The sequence below is a fragment of the Gekko japonicus genome, unplaced genomic scaffold, assembly GCF_001447785.1.
Source record: "Gekko japonicus isolate JY-2015 unplaced genomic scaffold, Gekko_japonicus_V1.1 scaffold74, whole genome shotgun sequence".
In the NCBI taxonomy this organism is placed as follows: domain Eukaryota; kingdom Metazoa; phylum Chordata; class Lepidosauria; order Squamata; family Gekkonidae; genus Gekko; species Gekko japonicus.
In genome coordinates this window covers 1881116-1897311 of record NW_015167059.1, presented here as the reverse complement: position 1 = coordinate 1897311, position 16196 = coordinate 1881116, and the positions used below count along the sequence as shown (strand labels likewise).

The 16196-nt window shown below is 46.5% G+C and overlaps 1 protein-coding gene across 2 annotated transcripts in view; it reads right to left on the bottom strand.

The window, feature by feature from the left end:
* The window catches only part of ADGRL3 (adhesion G protein-coupled receptor L3), a 643333-nt gene that overhangs the window by 225785 nt on the left and 401352 nt on the right, over nt 1–16196 (bottom strand). For both annotated transcript variants that reach the window (XM_015412493.1, XM_015412494.1), the window contains exon 10: nt 3366–3404. In XM_015412493.1, the coding sequence (XP_015267979.1) occupies nt 3366–3404 (39 nt within the window). The remainder of the gene's footprint in view (nt 1–3365; nt 3405–16196) is intronic.

Below are 16196 nucleotides of genomic sequence, written 5' to 3'. Positions count from 1 at the left end.
CCAAAACATGTGCACTTGTTTATAAGTATACATGCGCCCCAGTATTTCAGGGCTTAGAAATATCGATCATTATCTGGTGATACCTCTGACGTCAATCAATTGATCACTGCCCAACACACAACGCAGTGGTCCCCAACTTTTTTGAGCCTGCGGGCACATTTATTTATTTACTTACTTAATTTGGTTTATACGCCACCTTCCCCGTTGAGGCGGGCTCAGGGTGGCTTACATAAAATTCCATATAAATTACAATTAAGACCATAAACATACACATGTAAAAAAACATTTGATTAAAATACTCCTAAAAACACTGGTACGTGGTCTGATAAAAATGAGAGCAAATGTTATTTATAATACAGTTTAAGGTGGCCATATGTTCCGACGGTATTCACGCCAACTCAGTTTGTTCAACTTATTATGTGGTGGGCACAGGCAGAAGATGAAAGATGGTAAGGCCAGGACACAGAGACAGTCCTTGGTGTTCACTGTGGCTCCTTAGTCAAAAGCCTGATGGAAGAGCTCTGTCTTGCAGGCCCTGCGGAACTGTAAAATGTCCCGCAGGGCCCTGATCTCTTGGAATTCTGACATGACATGGAATTCAGACAAAATGGCTGGTGCAGGCGGCGGTGCCAGTCACAAAATGATTGCCACAGGTTAACTTCAGTAACGCAGTGCAGATCCTTATGTTGTGATAGCAGCTGCTGCCAAAGCAACGTTATTGTTTTTTTAAAAAATCCACACAGCCAATCAAATCCCCAATAGTCAATCAGAAGACTTAGTGGATACGAGTCTTACCTGGCCCTGCACATTTCATAAAAACACTTGGCTGGTGCCTGAAACGGTGCTGGCAGGAAACAGGGTACCCACGGTCACCACGCTGAAGACCCCTGGCATTAGGGCTTCCAGCCCATTAGACACACCTATCATACCGTAGTTTCTTCTTGTTCAAAAGCCACTTTGAAATAAATGATATCTCCTTGATCTTTTTATTTTTATTCTATTTATAGCTCACTTTTCTCCGCGAATTAACTAGCTACTTTATAAGAGAATGAGATGGCGAAGAGTTAAAGCCTGCTTTATCAACTACCACTGACGTATTTAAGAACTTTTTTTTTAACCCTGCTTCTTTCTGCACTTCAAAAGGCCTACCAGAACAGCGACACAACAAACAATTACAATAAAATAACACAGAACAGCCCCCAGCACAACACAACAATGTAGTGTAGTTATGGCTGGAAACAAGACCCCCACACGACACCCCCCCGATTTAAAATCCAATTCATTTCAGATTAATACATTAAACAACCTGAAGACTTATACTGAGGTTTTTGCTGTTTCAAACTGACATGATTTTCCTGTCCGGTAATCCTTTAGGCCCTTGATCACAAATTTCTGGCTACAGGTCTGACCATTTCCAGCATGAGGTAGATTGATTAAGTGGTTTCAGAGATTTCAGATGATGAAGGACTGACATTATTTGGTGTCAGAACAAGGTAATCTACTGAGATGGTTTTGCTGAAAAATCTTCACTAAAACTTCCCAGTTACACTAAATGGACAATAAATTGTCCACTTTAAAGCTCAGGCTTCAGGTTTACTGTCAGATGCAGTGTCAAGAAAAGGAACTGCAGAAGAGATAATATGAACTCAGGCATTTTACGTGGTTATGCCAGAACATAAGAAGAGCCCAGCTGGATCAGACCAGTTCTCCATCTAGTCCAACATCCTGTTTCACATGGGCCCTTTCTGCCCTCTCCTTTTAATCAATGTTCACCGTGGTGTCCTCCAAGCAATTCTGCACTAAAATTGAATCCAACCTTCTTTTTAATCCACATCCCCCCCCATTCTGCACTAAAATCGAGTTCAACCTTTTTATTCTGGATTCCCCCCCCTTCTGCATCACATTCCCTCCCTTCAGTGGTCAGCCCAGTTTCAGCCTGCTGTCGCCCTGGGTTAGTTGGATGTAGGGCTGCCAAGTGGGGGCGGGGGGCAGGTAAACCCCCGCTTTGGAGGGCCGATTTCTGCCCCCCAAAGCCCAGCGTGGCTGCGTCACCAGAGGTGACGCAACCACGTCGATCACATTGGGGGCGTGGCCCCGATCGTCGGACGGAAAACTCTATGGTTTTCCCTCCGACGATTGGGGCCACTCCCCCAACGTGATCGATGTCACGCGTCACTTCTGGGACATGCTGGCGGCGCGCGCATCGGAGGAGAGCTCCCGGAGCCCGGCGACGCTCCCCCACCGGTAAGAAGATTCAACTTGGCAACCCTAGTTGGATGCTGTTTTGCCCTGGACTTAAATTGCCTCAACTCAAATACTGAGAAAATCCAGAGAGGCAGGCAAATGTGGAGAGGACCACAGTGGCCAATCTGTTGCCCTGGTGCGCCAATGAATGGGGCACAGAGGCCAAGGCCTTAGCTAGATGTTGTCTCCTAACACTGGATTTGGAGACTGTCTGCTTCTGAATACGGAGGTTCCCTTTAATTTTCATGCCTAGTAGCCCCGGCGGACCCTCCCCTCCACAAATCTGTCTAAAGTGCTTTTAACGCCATCAGTGCTCACGGCCATCACTACAGCCGGTGGAAGTGAATCCCATAATTTCATTACTCATTGAGTACAGAAGTATTTGTTCTTTCTTCCCACCAACTCCATCGGTTGCCCAGAGTTCCACCGCCCTTCAGCTTCACTGGATGCCCCCAAATTATAGTATTATGGGATAGGGAGAGAAAGCTCTCTCTATCCACTTTCTCCACCCTGATGCATAGTTTTATAAACCCCTTATCACTTTCCATTAGGTGACTTTTTTCTATTTATTTATTTGGATATTTGGGCATTTTCTAGACTGAAAAGGCTCAGGTTCTTCAGTTTCCCCCCTCATCGTCTTGGATGTCCAGTTTGGTGTAGTGGTTAAGAGTGTGGACTCTAATCTAGGAGAACCGGGTTTGATTCCCCACTCCTCCACATGCAGCTGCTGGTGTGACATGGGTCAGTCACAAGTTCTCTCAGGGCTCTTCTCTCAAGAGCAGTTCTCTCAAGAGCTCTCTCAGCCCCACCAACCCCACAGAGTATCTGTGGTGGGGAGGGGAAGGGAAAGGAGACTGCAAGCCGCTCTGAGACTCCAAGCGAAGGGCGGTGTATAAATCCAACCCCTTCTTTTTCTTTTGTACTTTGATATGAGATTGTTGCATAGAGCTATGGAGTGCTCACGGAGTGTGTCATAGCTCTATGCAACCATCTCATATCAAAGCCTGCCCATGAAACTCCCTCAGGCACCGTGTATTCTGATGGCACGGTAATCTTCACAAGAGTCATGACCCCAACAAGGCAAGCAAACAATTGTACATGCACGAGTAGTTTGGAGGTACCTGGACATAGGCTCTGCAGGACCGTTCCCTTTTCTGAAGCTGAATCCATCGAGACAGCAGTGAAACCACCAAAGAAGGGGGGGAAAGAAAAGAAATTGTTAGCAACAGGAAAAACAAAACACGCACACAACATTTATTCCTATAACAATCAGGGGTCATTTCTTGCAGGAGTGCACAGGAGAGGAGCTCCGGCAGTAAAGAGCCCAGGGGGCAGGCACATGCAACAAGCCCCACCCCCTGCTCCCAGCAGCCCTCAGTTAGAGCAAGAAGTAGCCAGGTAAGCTGCAGAGCCCCCCAAACAGTCCAGTGGCACTTTTAAGACCAAGTTTTATTTAGGTACAAGTTCTCCCTCCTCTGCGAGGACAGATCTGCATGTCCACCCCCCCAAAAAAGCTAGCAATCCAAAGCAGTCCAGTGGAGCCTGAGCGGTGGGTGTTGTCTACTGACACACTTCCGGTGATGTCAGGGGGTGTGACATATGTAAATGAGTTATGCTAATGAGTGCCTGCACCTCTTTTTCTATGAAATGACCCCTTATTTGTAAGAAAACCTGACTTACACACTGAGTTAAGCAACAGCTTTTTAATCTGATTAAAGACCAGCTCTGTCTTAAACTACCGTGGTCACAGTAGTCAGAGAACACCAAGTGAATGAAAACAAACTGGGAACAGCGGAGACAGTGTTCCCAGTGAAAACTGTTCTCATAAACCTTCCCTTGGCACAATGGCCAAGTTTAAAAATGCTCTACAGCAATGTTCCCTCTAAGCTGTGGAGTCTTGTGAGCAAAAATTCTGCTTTGTGAGCTACTGGCCTTAAGTTGTGAGTGAACAATTTGGCTACTGCATAAATCAGTTTGCTCTGGAGCCAGCCTCCCTGAGCTGAGACAAAAATCTGTGAGCCGGAGGCGAAAAAACTATGAGCTAACTCGCACTAACTCAGCTTAGAGGGAACACAGATCTACAGCCTCCTGTGAAATTGTCCCTCGCTAGTTATTTGGAAAAAACTTAGAGTCCATTGGCACTTTTAAGTCCAACAAAGGTTTATTCAAGGTATGAGCTTTCATGTGCAAAGCACACTTTTTCCAGATACATCGGAATGGAAGGTAGAGTTCAGACGTATAGACAGAAGCTGAACAGCAAATCAACATGTAACATGATGAAGATGTTTTAAGATATACAAAGACATAACTAAATAACAAGCTACGGTCATAAGGTCAACAGCTGTTTTGATTTAATTAAGGTGGGAGGAGGACAGCTCTTAAAACACACAAGGCTCTCAGCTCCATGCCTGGAATCCACAGCTCATGCAAAATGCGTCACGTGGGAAGGAGCAGATTTAGATGCTAACACAGTTCAGGAAGAAGCCAATCAGAGTGGATCCAGTCAGGGGCCACAGTGACCCTGTGAAGGGGCTGTGCATGGGGAGGCTCAGTGGCTCAGTGGCAGAGAATCTGCTTGGTGTGCAGAAGGTCCCAGGTTCAATTCCCAGCATCCCCAGCTAAAAAGAACCCAGGCAGTAGGTGATCAGAAAGACCTCCACCTGAGACCCTGGAAAGCTGCTGCCAGTCTGAGTGGACAATACTGACCTTGATAGACCAAAAGACTGACTCAGTAGAAGGCAACTTCATGTGACCTGTCATCTCTCCCCATATGGCCATTGTGTTCCTGTTGCCGAGGCAACTGAGCTGATGCTCCCTCACCCCAAACCAAATCGCACATAGTTGACTAGTACAGGAATAATGTGGGTGGGAGATGCACATTTGATATCTGCGCTGCATCCCTTTGAATGGACTGCACCTCTGAATGCACAAACTGCCCCAACTACACATTCATTACTAGATGTGACTGGAGCTGGATCTATGGAAAAGTCTTGCTGTTCGGTGCTGATGGACAATGAAGCTACAAGATCAATGCATCAGCCTAGCTGCTCTGGCAATGGGGATATGTTACTCTCACCCCGCTGGGATCAATGGGAGGGCTTTGCTCGCCCTCTGTGACGCCATTACAAGACTACGGGTGTGGTCACACGAGCCGTTTGCTGTGGCAATATATGGGCTCTAAATAAGCCGCTTGAGTTTGGGACACTTTGCGTTGATCATGCAGCACCCCCTAAGCCTGCATTATAGGGCCGTGGGTCTGTGGTTGGTCGTTCACATCGCTAACATGCCACAACCATGGACTCATGGCTGGGCTGGTTGTTTTATTTTCTAAGTCCCCCTCTGTGTGTGCAGAAGCAGACAAGCACGCATGTGCTCCTGACTGCGTTCTATGGGGGTGCTGAAGCACATGTTCGAGTGGGGTTGAACAAACAAACAAAAAAGGACGCACCAGAAACAGAATGGAACAATCATACTGCTCATGTGTTTCCATGGCACGCCCAGGCAATCAGATGCCTGGAAACCCGCCATGGAAGCGCCTTGCCGAGGTAGCTGCCAGGATTTGCCGGTGGCTATTTAATCCATGTGGGAGTCATTGTATCACGAGGTAGGGCTGACCGGGGCACGGGAGTCAGATGTGCGCATTTGATCACACACATTTGGTCCAGTGGGGCGGGGTGGCTGTGTCGGGCTGAACTGCTCATGTGATCACACCCTACATCTCAGCTCTGCACTGGAAATACATAATAGAGGCCCCGGTCACACGGAGCATTAGGCACGCTAGAGAGACGGAAGATAGGCAGTTTTTCTGGGCGCGATCTCACCGCCACATCTGGGAAGCGTAGAGCTCCCGTGGCGCACCTGAGGCTTCCCACCAAAGATGCGGGGTAAAAAACTAGTACCTCGGAGGTACTAGTTTCCGGAAACCGCAGGGCAAGGGCGGGCGTCTGATCGCGTTTCCGGTAGTAGTTCCGGCGCCTGCCCATGTCCCCTCGCAAAAAGGGTTTTTTTTCTCCAAGTCTCCACGGATGCGCACAAGCACCCAACGGAGCATGTGCACATTTACGTTTTAAAAACAAAACACAACCCCGTTTGCTGCGCCGCTCCGCTTCTTTGCCCCATGTGTGATCGGCACCTCCCCCATAACCACGGGAGCTCCACGGGACCTCAGCCTGAAGCCTGATTGCGCAGTCACACGTTAGTTTGCTCCGGGGCAAACAGCTACGCCTCCCCCCCCCATTTTCCTGCCCGTGTGGCCGAGGCCAGAGATGGATTAAAAATGGCACCAAGATGAAGCAGCTGATGTGGAGCAATGGCTGTTGCTAGGCACCAACGAATGGGAGAAGAGTGGACAGCTGATGTTGTGTGGGCATTTCCTGCCCTGCTCCCCAATGGCAAATTCCACAGTGAGAATACAACTTTGTGCAAATTCAGCACAGAGCCATTTGTCAGCATTCACCAATGCATTCTGGACAAGTGCAGTTATATTTATGTTGAGGCATTTATTCAGTTTCTCTGGGGCAGTCAATGTTCAGATGTGGGTAAACAGCAAAAGCGACACATTCACTGTAGCACCCTTGTGCAATACAAATGGCGGTTCCTTGTCTGTTAATCTCAGTGAACTTTGCTCTCGGTGTTGCATCGGCAAAGGTCACCTGTTCCAAAATGTTAGTTACTGAGGCAAGAGATCTATATAAATCTTGTCACTCCCTATACTAGTAACATAGGCTGCTGGTGAGCTGACAGCGTCAGTGATTGGGTGAGAATCGCCTTTCCACACCTCAAACTCAAGCTCGCCAAAATAGGTCCAGAAGAAGGTTGTGTATATGCATTCCCTTTCATGTCACCAGGGCGAGGGTGGTGCACAGAGCCAGCTTGGTGTAGTGCAGGGGTGGCCAAACTGTGGCTCTTTCACACATATGGTGTGGCTCCCGGCCTTGCGGCTGCGGAAGCAAACAAATAAATATCATTGGACAAATAAATATCATTATCAATATCTGTTTTACCCCTTTTATTTTGGCAGTCTCATTTAATGTTAATAAAAAGCAAATTTGCATAGTTTTTTGGGGGGAAATGTGTGTGTAATATGTGTTCATATCTTGCAGCTCTCAAGCATCTGATGTTTATTCTGTGTGGCTCTTATGTTAAGCAAGTTTGGCCACCCCTGGTGTAGTGGTTGGCAGCTCACAGAAAGCTGCAATTACCACCAACCAAAAGGAGTCACATTTAGTTCCATCCCTGGCACCTAAGGGATGCTTGCAGCTTACTTGTTCCTCCAGCGGTGGCTGCTTGGTGTAGTGGTTAGGGGCGCGGACTCCAATCTGGGAGAACCGGGTTTGATTCCCCACTCCTCCATAGGCAGCTGCTGGTGTGACCTTGGTTCATTTACAAGTTCTTTCAGAGCTGTTCTCTCATGAGCAGTCCTTGAGAGAGCTCACTCAGCCCCACCTACCTCACAGGGTGTTTGTAGTGGGGAGGGGAAGGGATGGGGATTGTGAGCTGCTCTGAGGCCCCTTCGGGTAGTGAAGGGTGGGGTGTAAATTCAATCTCTTCTTCTTCTTCTGCCAATCTTGCAGTGGAAGAGTGGAGACACCATATTGGCAAGCAGCTACCATGAGGAGCCATCACATGGGATAGCACGGGATCTTTTTACCCATTAGTTCCCTATTATTTGGGGAACTTTCTCCTTGATCCCTGGATGTTTCTTGAATAATCTGGGCTTTGAGGACATGCAGTCTTGGAGCCCACATCCCCCCTCTTCCAGAAAGCCCCCCCCATTGAGGTGGCCATTGAAGGGATTAAGAGATCAGCAGGTAAGGGAACTGAACTTCAGTGGTTTATATCCTTCCTCCACAAGTATCAGTAATCCACTACAACATAGCACTGGTTAGCAATAACCAGGGAGTATCAGAGAAAAGATGGGCTGATTCTGCATCTAGCATTTGCTCCACATTTTCTCAACTGGGAGGAAAAAGTGCAGCTCAAAACCACATCCAAATACTTCGGGGGCTACACTGTACTGACTGCAAAGGCACCCCTGAACGGCCATAAAATGGCCAGAAATTTATGCAGAAAGTACAATAAAATCTGACGATCAAAGAACTCCAAAGTGGCATGGAATGTGGAGGCTACCATAAAACCCGATAATCAAAGGAAGTGAAACCAGCATGCAGAGGGGAAGTTCTGTTTCAACGTGGGGTTTCGTAACACAACGGCGGGAAAAGCCAATGCAGAATCAGCCACGGTCTCAAAGGGAAGGGGATGGAGCACCTGAGCCCACATCTCATTTCTGGCGCTTTCAGGTACGGTTCGCTGGACCACCGAATGTGTATCTCAATGAACATGTGTCCTGATCCAGAGAAGGTGATTTGCCTTTGTATCAGGCATTCTGAGTGTAAATCAGAGGTTCGTTTGCATGAAGAGGTCTTTGATAACTTTCAATGAAATGCGCATTTAGATGAAATCTCAAACATACTTCTGCACTTGAATGTGAATGCGATGCACCCTGGATGTACATCAACAGGCATCCATGGAAGGTAATGAAGAATAGACGGCTGATTTGTGCATTTGGATTGTACAGTTGAGTTAAATGAGAAGTTCTGGAGATGCACATGGAAGCAGATAGTTTTCTCTGAGTTTGGGCAAAAAAGCCATGGCGTTCTATAAAATCACGAGGGGAAGGAAAGGGGTGAGTAAATGGCCGAGTGTCGTGAGTGACATGATTGACTGGACCGACTGCGGCTTAGAGGACTCCATACTCTCTCTTGCATTTCCACACAGCCCTTAATTGATTGATACTATTTGACTGCAGAAACTTGATGAAATAAAGCTGCCTGGGCAAAGCACTCAACAGATCTGGGAATAGTTTGCTCAGTTCTAAGTGTCTCCCCACCCCCCCTCACTTCTGCCACAGCCTGAACAAAATGGAAAATGCGTGCGTGGGGAAAATGGGTGCAGTGTGTAATAGGAGGATTAAAAATAGATCGTTTGCGATGAGATATCGAAGCCGGTTAAGAGAGGCGGTCCTCAGTAGTTCACTGGTGTGAAATATTAAGAAGTTTACCCGATGTTAGGGAAATGGTAATTATTTCAAACAGAAGCACCCGAGCAAAGAGTGTAACAAATGAATAACGATATACTGATGTAACGCTAACACAACGATTGCTTGTTTTGTGATAGGGCAAAAAAACAACGCTAGAAAATGGAAGTTTATGTAAAACAGGAGGGTTTCACAAGAGAGTGTCAGCTATGCTGCCATATGGCTTATGGGCCTACGGTTAGCCTGCCTGACCTGTGTACATGTTGGTGCCACATTCCTTTCCTCTCGCTTCTCCTCTTGTTATCTCTGACCTTGTACCCCTGCCTGTGTAGTGTCTCCACTGTAATTAACTGTGAGACTAGTTTAGTTTCTCAGCCGAGGGTCGGTTACATTTTCCCTCCCGCGGGAACAGGGGCGATTGGCCCACAGGTGGGGGAGGGCCTTTTGAATCGGCTATATTATTGTATGCTTGTTCCTTGCTCATCATTCCTAACAGTGACCATGTTACTGCAATCATAGTACTGACAGTAAAGCAAAACCTTTCTTGGGAGTGTGGGCTCCGTTGTTTGGCTGTGGGTCCTTCATCTGTTGTGACTCTTTTCTGATTTACAATGTAAGTTACTGTCATGGACTTATGCACATCAAATACCATTCAAAAATGCCGAGTATCAAATTTTACAAAATCATGTTAATTTCCCCAGGGGAACAGCAGGCATGGCTGGGGGTCAGGGATGACTATGTGGTGATCAGAGCCAAGAGCCCTGTTCACACATTACAGTAAACACACATATAGCCTGCAAGTACCCTTTGTAAGAAAGAGCCAATGAGTGTTCACTTTACAATTGAAACCAGGGACCAGCTCCTGGATAAATGGTGGCTTTCAACCACATGTTTACTTATACGTGTGTTGCATGTAACCAGGGTTATTTTTGGGCAGGGACGCATAGGAACAGAGATCTGGCTGGCTCCCAAGTTGGCCATGCCCAACAGGAACTCATTAGCATAATAGGCCACACCCAACAACAGAAACTCATTAGGATTGGCTACATTAGGGGTGTGTGGCCTAACATGCAAAGGAGTTCCTGCTACAAAAAAAGCCCTGGGTCTTGACAACAAACAAGGTAAACAGAATAAGAAGCAAAAGGTGGGTGTGGCTGGATGACCACACTTCTGGTAACATGGGGGTGCATCCTAATGTGCTAATGAGCTGTGCTGTCAGGGGTGTGGCCTAATATGCTAATAGGTTTCTGCTGTTGGGTGTGGCCTGTTATGCTAATGAGTTCCTTCTGGGCTTTTTCTACAAAAAGAGCCCTGCATGTAACACAAGAATGGCTCAACACACATATGAAGAAAAATCAAGTGAACACTATACACAGACTGTACATTCTTTCAGTATAACTTGTGAACAGGCCTTTGTGCAAATATGGTGGTATGGAAAAGGTCTTGCTTGGTCTAATATTTCTAATGATGTGTACAACTTTGACAGGGAACTCAACTATTTGCTGGTAAACCAACTCTTTTAATACTATTGCCACTAGACCAAAACTGACGAGAATCCCAGGTAAACTTCTCATTTGCGGCAAATCTTCATCAGAGTTGTTTTGCTTGAAGCGAGTATCAATCATGGATAATATTTCTCAAAGCTGGAACCAGTGTATATTCATTAAGTATCCCAGCCGATGCAAAATATTTATAAGAACAAAGGTCGTCCTTCCCTTTGAAATGGTCAGCAAAAGGTTCTCCTTTGGCTCTGCACCCAACAAAGCTAAAGGGTGACTTTTGCCAGTGGTCTCAGAGACCTTTCAAAAGCTCTGCACATTTCTGTCATACCACCTATAGAACAATATGAACACATGAAGCTGTCTAACACGGAATCAGATTCTCGGTTCATCCAGGTCAGTATGGTCTACTCTGAGAGGCAGTGGCTCTCTACAGTGTCAGGCAGAGGTCTTTCCCATCACCCATTACCTGATTCTTCCAAGTGGAGATGTCAGGGATTGAACCAGGGACTTTCTGCGGGCCAAGGAGATGCTCTTATCACTGAGCCATGGCCCCTCTCAGAATTCTTACCATCAGGGCTATTTTTGGGCAGGAACGCACAGGAACGGAGTTCCGGCTGCCCCCCAAGTTGACCACGCCCAGCAGGAACTCATTAGCATAATAGGCCATGCCCAACAGCAGAAACTCATTAGGCTTGGCTACATTAGGGGTGTGGCCTAACATGCAAAGGAGTTCCTGCTACAAAAAAAGTCCTAGGTTTTGACAACAAACAAGGCAAACAGAATAAGAAGCAAAAGGTGGGTGTGGCTGGATGACTATACTTCTGGTAGTGTGGGGGTGCGGCCTAATATGCTAATGAGCTATGCTCTAATGTGTGTGGCTGGATATGCTAATGAGTTTCTGTTGTTGGGTGTGGCCTATTATGCTAATGATTTCCTGCTGGGCTTTTTCTACAAAAAAAGCCCTGCTTACCATAATGTTTCATAGTATTAACAGGACTGTCAGAATTTTTTCTTTAAAGTCCTTATTACCTTTATAGAAACTGCTTAGTGGTGATTATAGCTTAGTGGCGTTCCCTCATTTATTTGCCTTGCCATTATAAATTCCTTTTTTATCCTATACATCAGGACAATATTTACTCATGACGTGGTTAAGGTGCTGAGCTGCAGACCGGAAGGTCGGTAGTTCATCAGTTCGAGACCCGAGTGCTGCATGATGGAGTGAGCTCCTGTCTCTGGTCCCAGCTCCTGCCAACCTAACAGTTTGAAAGCAAGAAACTGCAAGTAGATAAATAGGTGCCGCTTCGTTGAGAAGGTAACAGTGTTCCGTGTGCCTCTGCGTTTAGTCATGCCGGCCACATGACCATGGAAATGTCTTTGGACAGCGCTGGCTCTTCGGCTTGGAAGTGGAGATGAGCACCGCATCCCTAGAGTCGGATTCGACTGGCTTTCGAGCAAGAGAAACCTTTACCTTTACCACTAACTACTGGTTAAAGTGTTTTGTCTATGTATTAGATTTTGCTAGGTTTACTTCTCCATTTTTGATGCCAGAATCTGGGCACCAAAATGTTGACTTTCAGCAGGGGAAATTCAGATGAATACATGATTAAGACCTTGGTGGTGGTGGGGAATCTAATGCATAGGTTCTGATTTAAAATCACAAATCCACTTATACCCTTGAGCATCTAACTACTGTTTGTGGATTACTTCATGGATTACTGCTTGATCAAAATTTGGGTGATTCAGGGAACAGTTTTAAGCAGGTCTTCTCAGAATCCTACTTAGGTCTATTCAGTGAGGCTTACTGTATTCTTAGGATCCCACTACCTGTCGAGTTTGTCAGTAAAGTCTTTTAAAGAATACGGGCCTTCCTTTTGCACTTGGGGTGTAAGTCGTACCAATGGCCAATCTCTCCTATGCCAATAATTCAATTTTTGTTCCCATAATGAATGGGGTGGCAACAGTGCCTTGTTTTGGGGAACGCCTGGTGGCAAAGGCGGAGTTGTGTCACTCTCCTCTCAACAGAGCAGCAAACGAGGAGGTACAATCGCCTTATCTGAAGATACTGTGTTTTTTAGTTTTGAGCACTAACAACCGTGAACATGTGCTGGGCACAAGAGCCACATGGGGGAGTCACCTGACTGAGCCGACACAACTTATCTTAGACCGGGCGCGCATGCCTTCCACAATGGTCATTCTGGGAGACGTTAACATTTGTACAGAGTTTATCGTGTGCGGCTCAGGTCAAGACATGTTTGCAAACCCTTGTGAAAATAAAATTGCTTGCCCCGAGTTTGACGCAGACGTTCTAGCTGTGAACAATATCTGTGCTAGAGGCGTTGATTGTATCATCATGTTGCTCTGTCTTGGGATTGTTTTCACTCTGTTCCCTCCTCAGACATAGAGACGGTGTGCTCGGGGAAGATGCTGTTAACCACATGCTTATTGAACGGTTGCCTTTCCTGGCTAATAAAAACTTGTAAGGGTAGATTGCTTTCCAGATATAACTCCATTCTCAATTATTATTAAGTATAATTTGGGTGATCTATAAAATAGCAGATGATGATGGGGAAGAAGCCTCCATCCCTTTTAAAAGGCTGTTATCCATCCACTCCCTAAGGGGATCTTTGAGTGCTGATGACCCAGTAAATTATCGTCCAGTATCTGATCTCGGTTTCCGAGCAACGTAATTGAGCATAGAGTTGCTTAGCAACCCCAGGCACACCTAGATGATAGAAATACTCCTGATCTTTTTTTAGCCTGGCTTTCAGAAGAAGACCTTTCTAGTGGCCTTTGGTGGAAGACCTTCGACTGGGGATTAACATCAGAGCTGGTGTTTCACAGTGCCCTTTAATGAGATCAAGTATTCGGTACCGTTGGAACACAGCTACAAAACTTCATGGTTATGCCGGGACTTGGCACACAACAGTTTCAATTAGGGCTGGTTAAAGAAGCCTGAGGTGTGGTTGATAGCATAATGCGGCGGGAGAATGATGAGGTTGTGAAGCGGACCGCTCCACTGAGGACTGCAAGTAGAAAATCACATTTTAAAAAAACCCCAAAACTCCATATTACAAACTCCCAGCAAGCATAAAACCACCACAGCAGGCAGAGGGAAAGACTAGAATCAGTGTCGAAATTTGTAACTTGGTTCGGACAACGAACTAGCATAGATCGTGCCCCGGTCGGACTTAACGCTTAAACATTTCCCCCCAAGTCTTGGATGCAGAGATATCTCCAACAGAGCTAAAGAATCAATTCCAATGCATTAATGTAACCAAAGGGTTCCACAGATCAATGGGAAAGCCCAAAGATATTACAGAACTGGGGGGGGGGGGGGGGGGAGAGTGAGAAGCTATGCACCATAAGGTTTTTTTAAAAAATCCTTTAGCATTTTTCAACCCTGCTTGCAGTGATTGAGCCAGTTCTGACTCACATAGAGGGCAGTTTGCTCATCTCACTCCATATATGCTTAGAGTTGCCAACCTCCAGGGGGTGGGTGGAGATCTCATGGGATTACAACTGATCTCCAGGCAACAGAGATCAGTTCTCCGGCAGAAAAGGGCTGCTTTGGAAATTCCACTGTATGACATTATACCCCATAGAAGCCCCTCCCCTCCTCAAACTGTCTCAGGGTCCGCCCCCAAAAAACTCTTCACAGGTAGATACCATAAAAAGGGTTTTGTTTTTTTTACCCTTGCTATGAACCATGTTGAAGAATTCATTGGTGCTTAGTGGCTGGCTATCCTCCCCCAGCTCCTGCCAACCTAGCATTTCGAAAGCAAGAAATTGCAAGTAGATAAATAGGTACCACTTTGGTGGGAAGGGAACAGCGTTCCGTGCGCCTCGGTGTTTAGTCATGCCGGCCACATGACCACGGAAACGTCTTCAGACAGCGCTGGCTCTTCGGCTTTGAAACAAAGATGAGCACCGCAACCCTAGAGTCGGATTCGACTGGCTTTCGAGCAAGGGAACCTTTACCTTTATCCTCCCCCTGCCTCAGGTAGGTGTGAAGCCTTCCTCAGTTCCAGGAAGCCTCCCCCCCACCCCCAAGTAGAAGATGTTCTTTTCTGGATGAAAGTTTCACACCTATCCGTGGTAGGATACAATCCTTCGTTTAAGATTTTGCATACCGCCAGTCTGATCTTTGTAGACCTGAATGGGTAAACCTGTGCCTGGACTGTACCACTTCAAACTGCAGGTGGGGCTCACATGAGAGAAGGTTCCTCCATGGACAAAAATCCACACAGAAAACTGGATGTGAGGGAGAAAGGCTTCGGCCTAGCTTTCTCCCTTGTCTTCTATGTAAAAGGATGGTTTTTTAAAAAAAAAAATCACAAAAACATTACGCCTGCAGTGTGAAGCAACAAAGCCCAGAATTCCCCCACCCCATTTATTAATTTAAAATGCTTGCTAGTCAACCGTCCCTTTGTGGAAGACAAGGCAGCTTACAATATAAAACATACACTTATAAAAATCTTAATAAGGACATAAACCTATTAAAAACACAATAAAAACAACAATTATAAAACCTGTCACAGATTAAAAACTCCAATTAGGACTGCCGATAATAAAAGATAAATCAACCAAAAATGCTGTCCTAAATAAAACTGACACAAAGAGCGCTCTATCTTTCTGTGTTATACCTCTGAGCAGGGCTTTTTTTGTAGAAAGAACCCAGCAGGAACTCATTAGCATAATAGGCCACACCCAACAGCAGGAACTCATTAGCATATTAGGCCACCCCCTGACAGCACAACTCATTAGCATATTAGGCCACATCTCGTGCCTTCCCTTGGCTTGCTGGGGCAGGGAGCCCAGGCAAGCCGTCCCTTGGACAGGCCAGGGGACGCACGGGGAGGCATTTAAATGCCTCCCCGATCCTTCCAGGGCCCCCCAGGCCTGCCGACCTCAGAGTCGTCATGGGGGTGTCGCTCTCCAGGCCTTCCCTCTGTAGCCACACATGTGCAGAGGTTTTGGCTGTAGTGGGCGTGGCCAACTCTGAAGCCAGCCGGAACTCTGTTCCTGTGTGTTCCTGCCCAAAAATAGCCCTGCCTCTGAGGATGCCAGTCACAGCTGCTGGCGAAACATCAGGTACCACAACGCCAAGACCACGACCCTACAGCCCGGAAAATCTACAACAACTAATAAAAACTGTCTTCAATTGCCACCTGAAGACCCACAACGATGGGGCCAGACACACCTCCCTGAGGAGGTTGCTCTTTAATTGTGGGGCTAGCACAGAAAAAGGTATAAAACTCAGCGAAAACTAGACTGGAGTGGCATCAGTTTAATAAGTACACAATCACACTACCAACTTTGACGCCCTTGCAGCCCCGTCCACAAAACAGACATAACAGCAACAAATGCGCAACAAGAAAGGTTATTATATCTTTCCAAGCTACTTCACTGAGCCC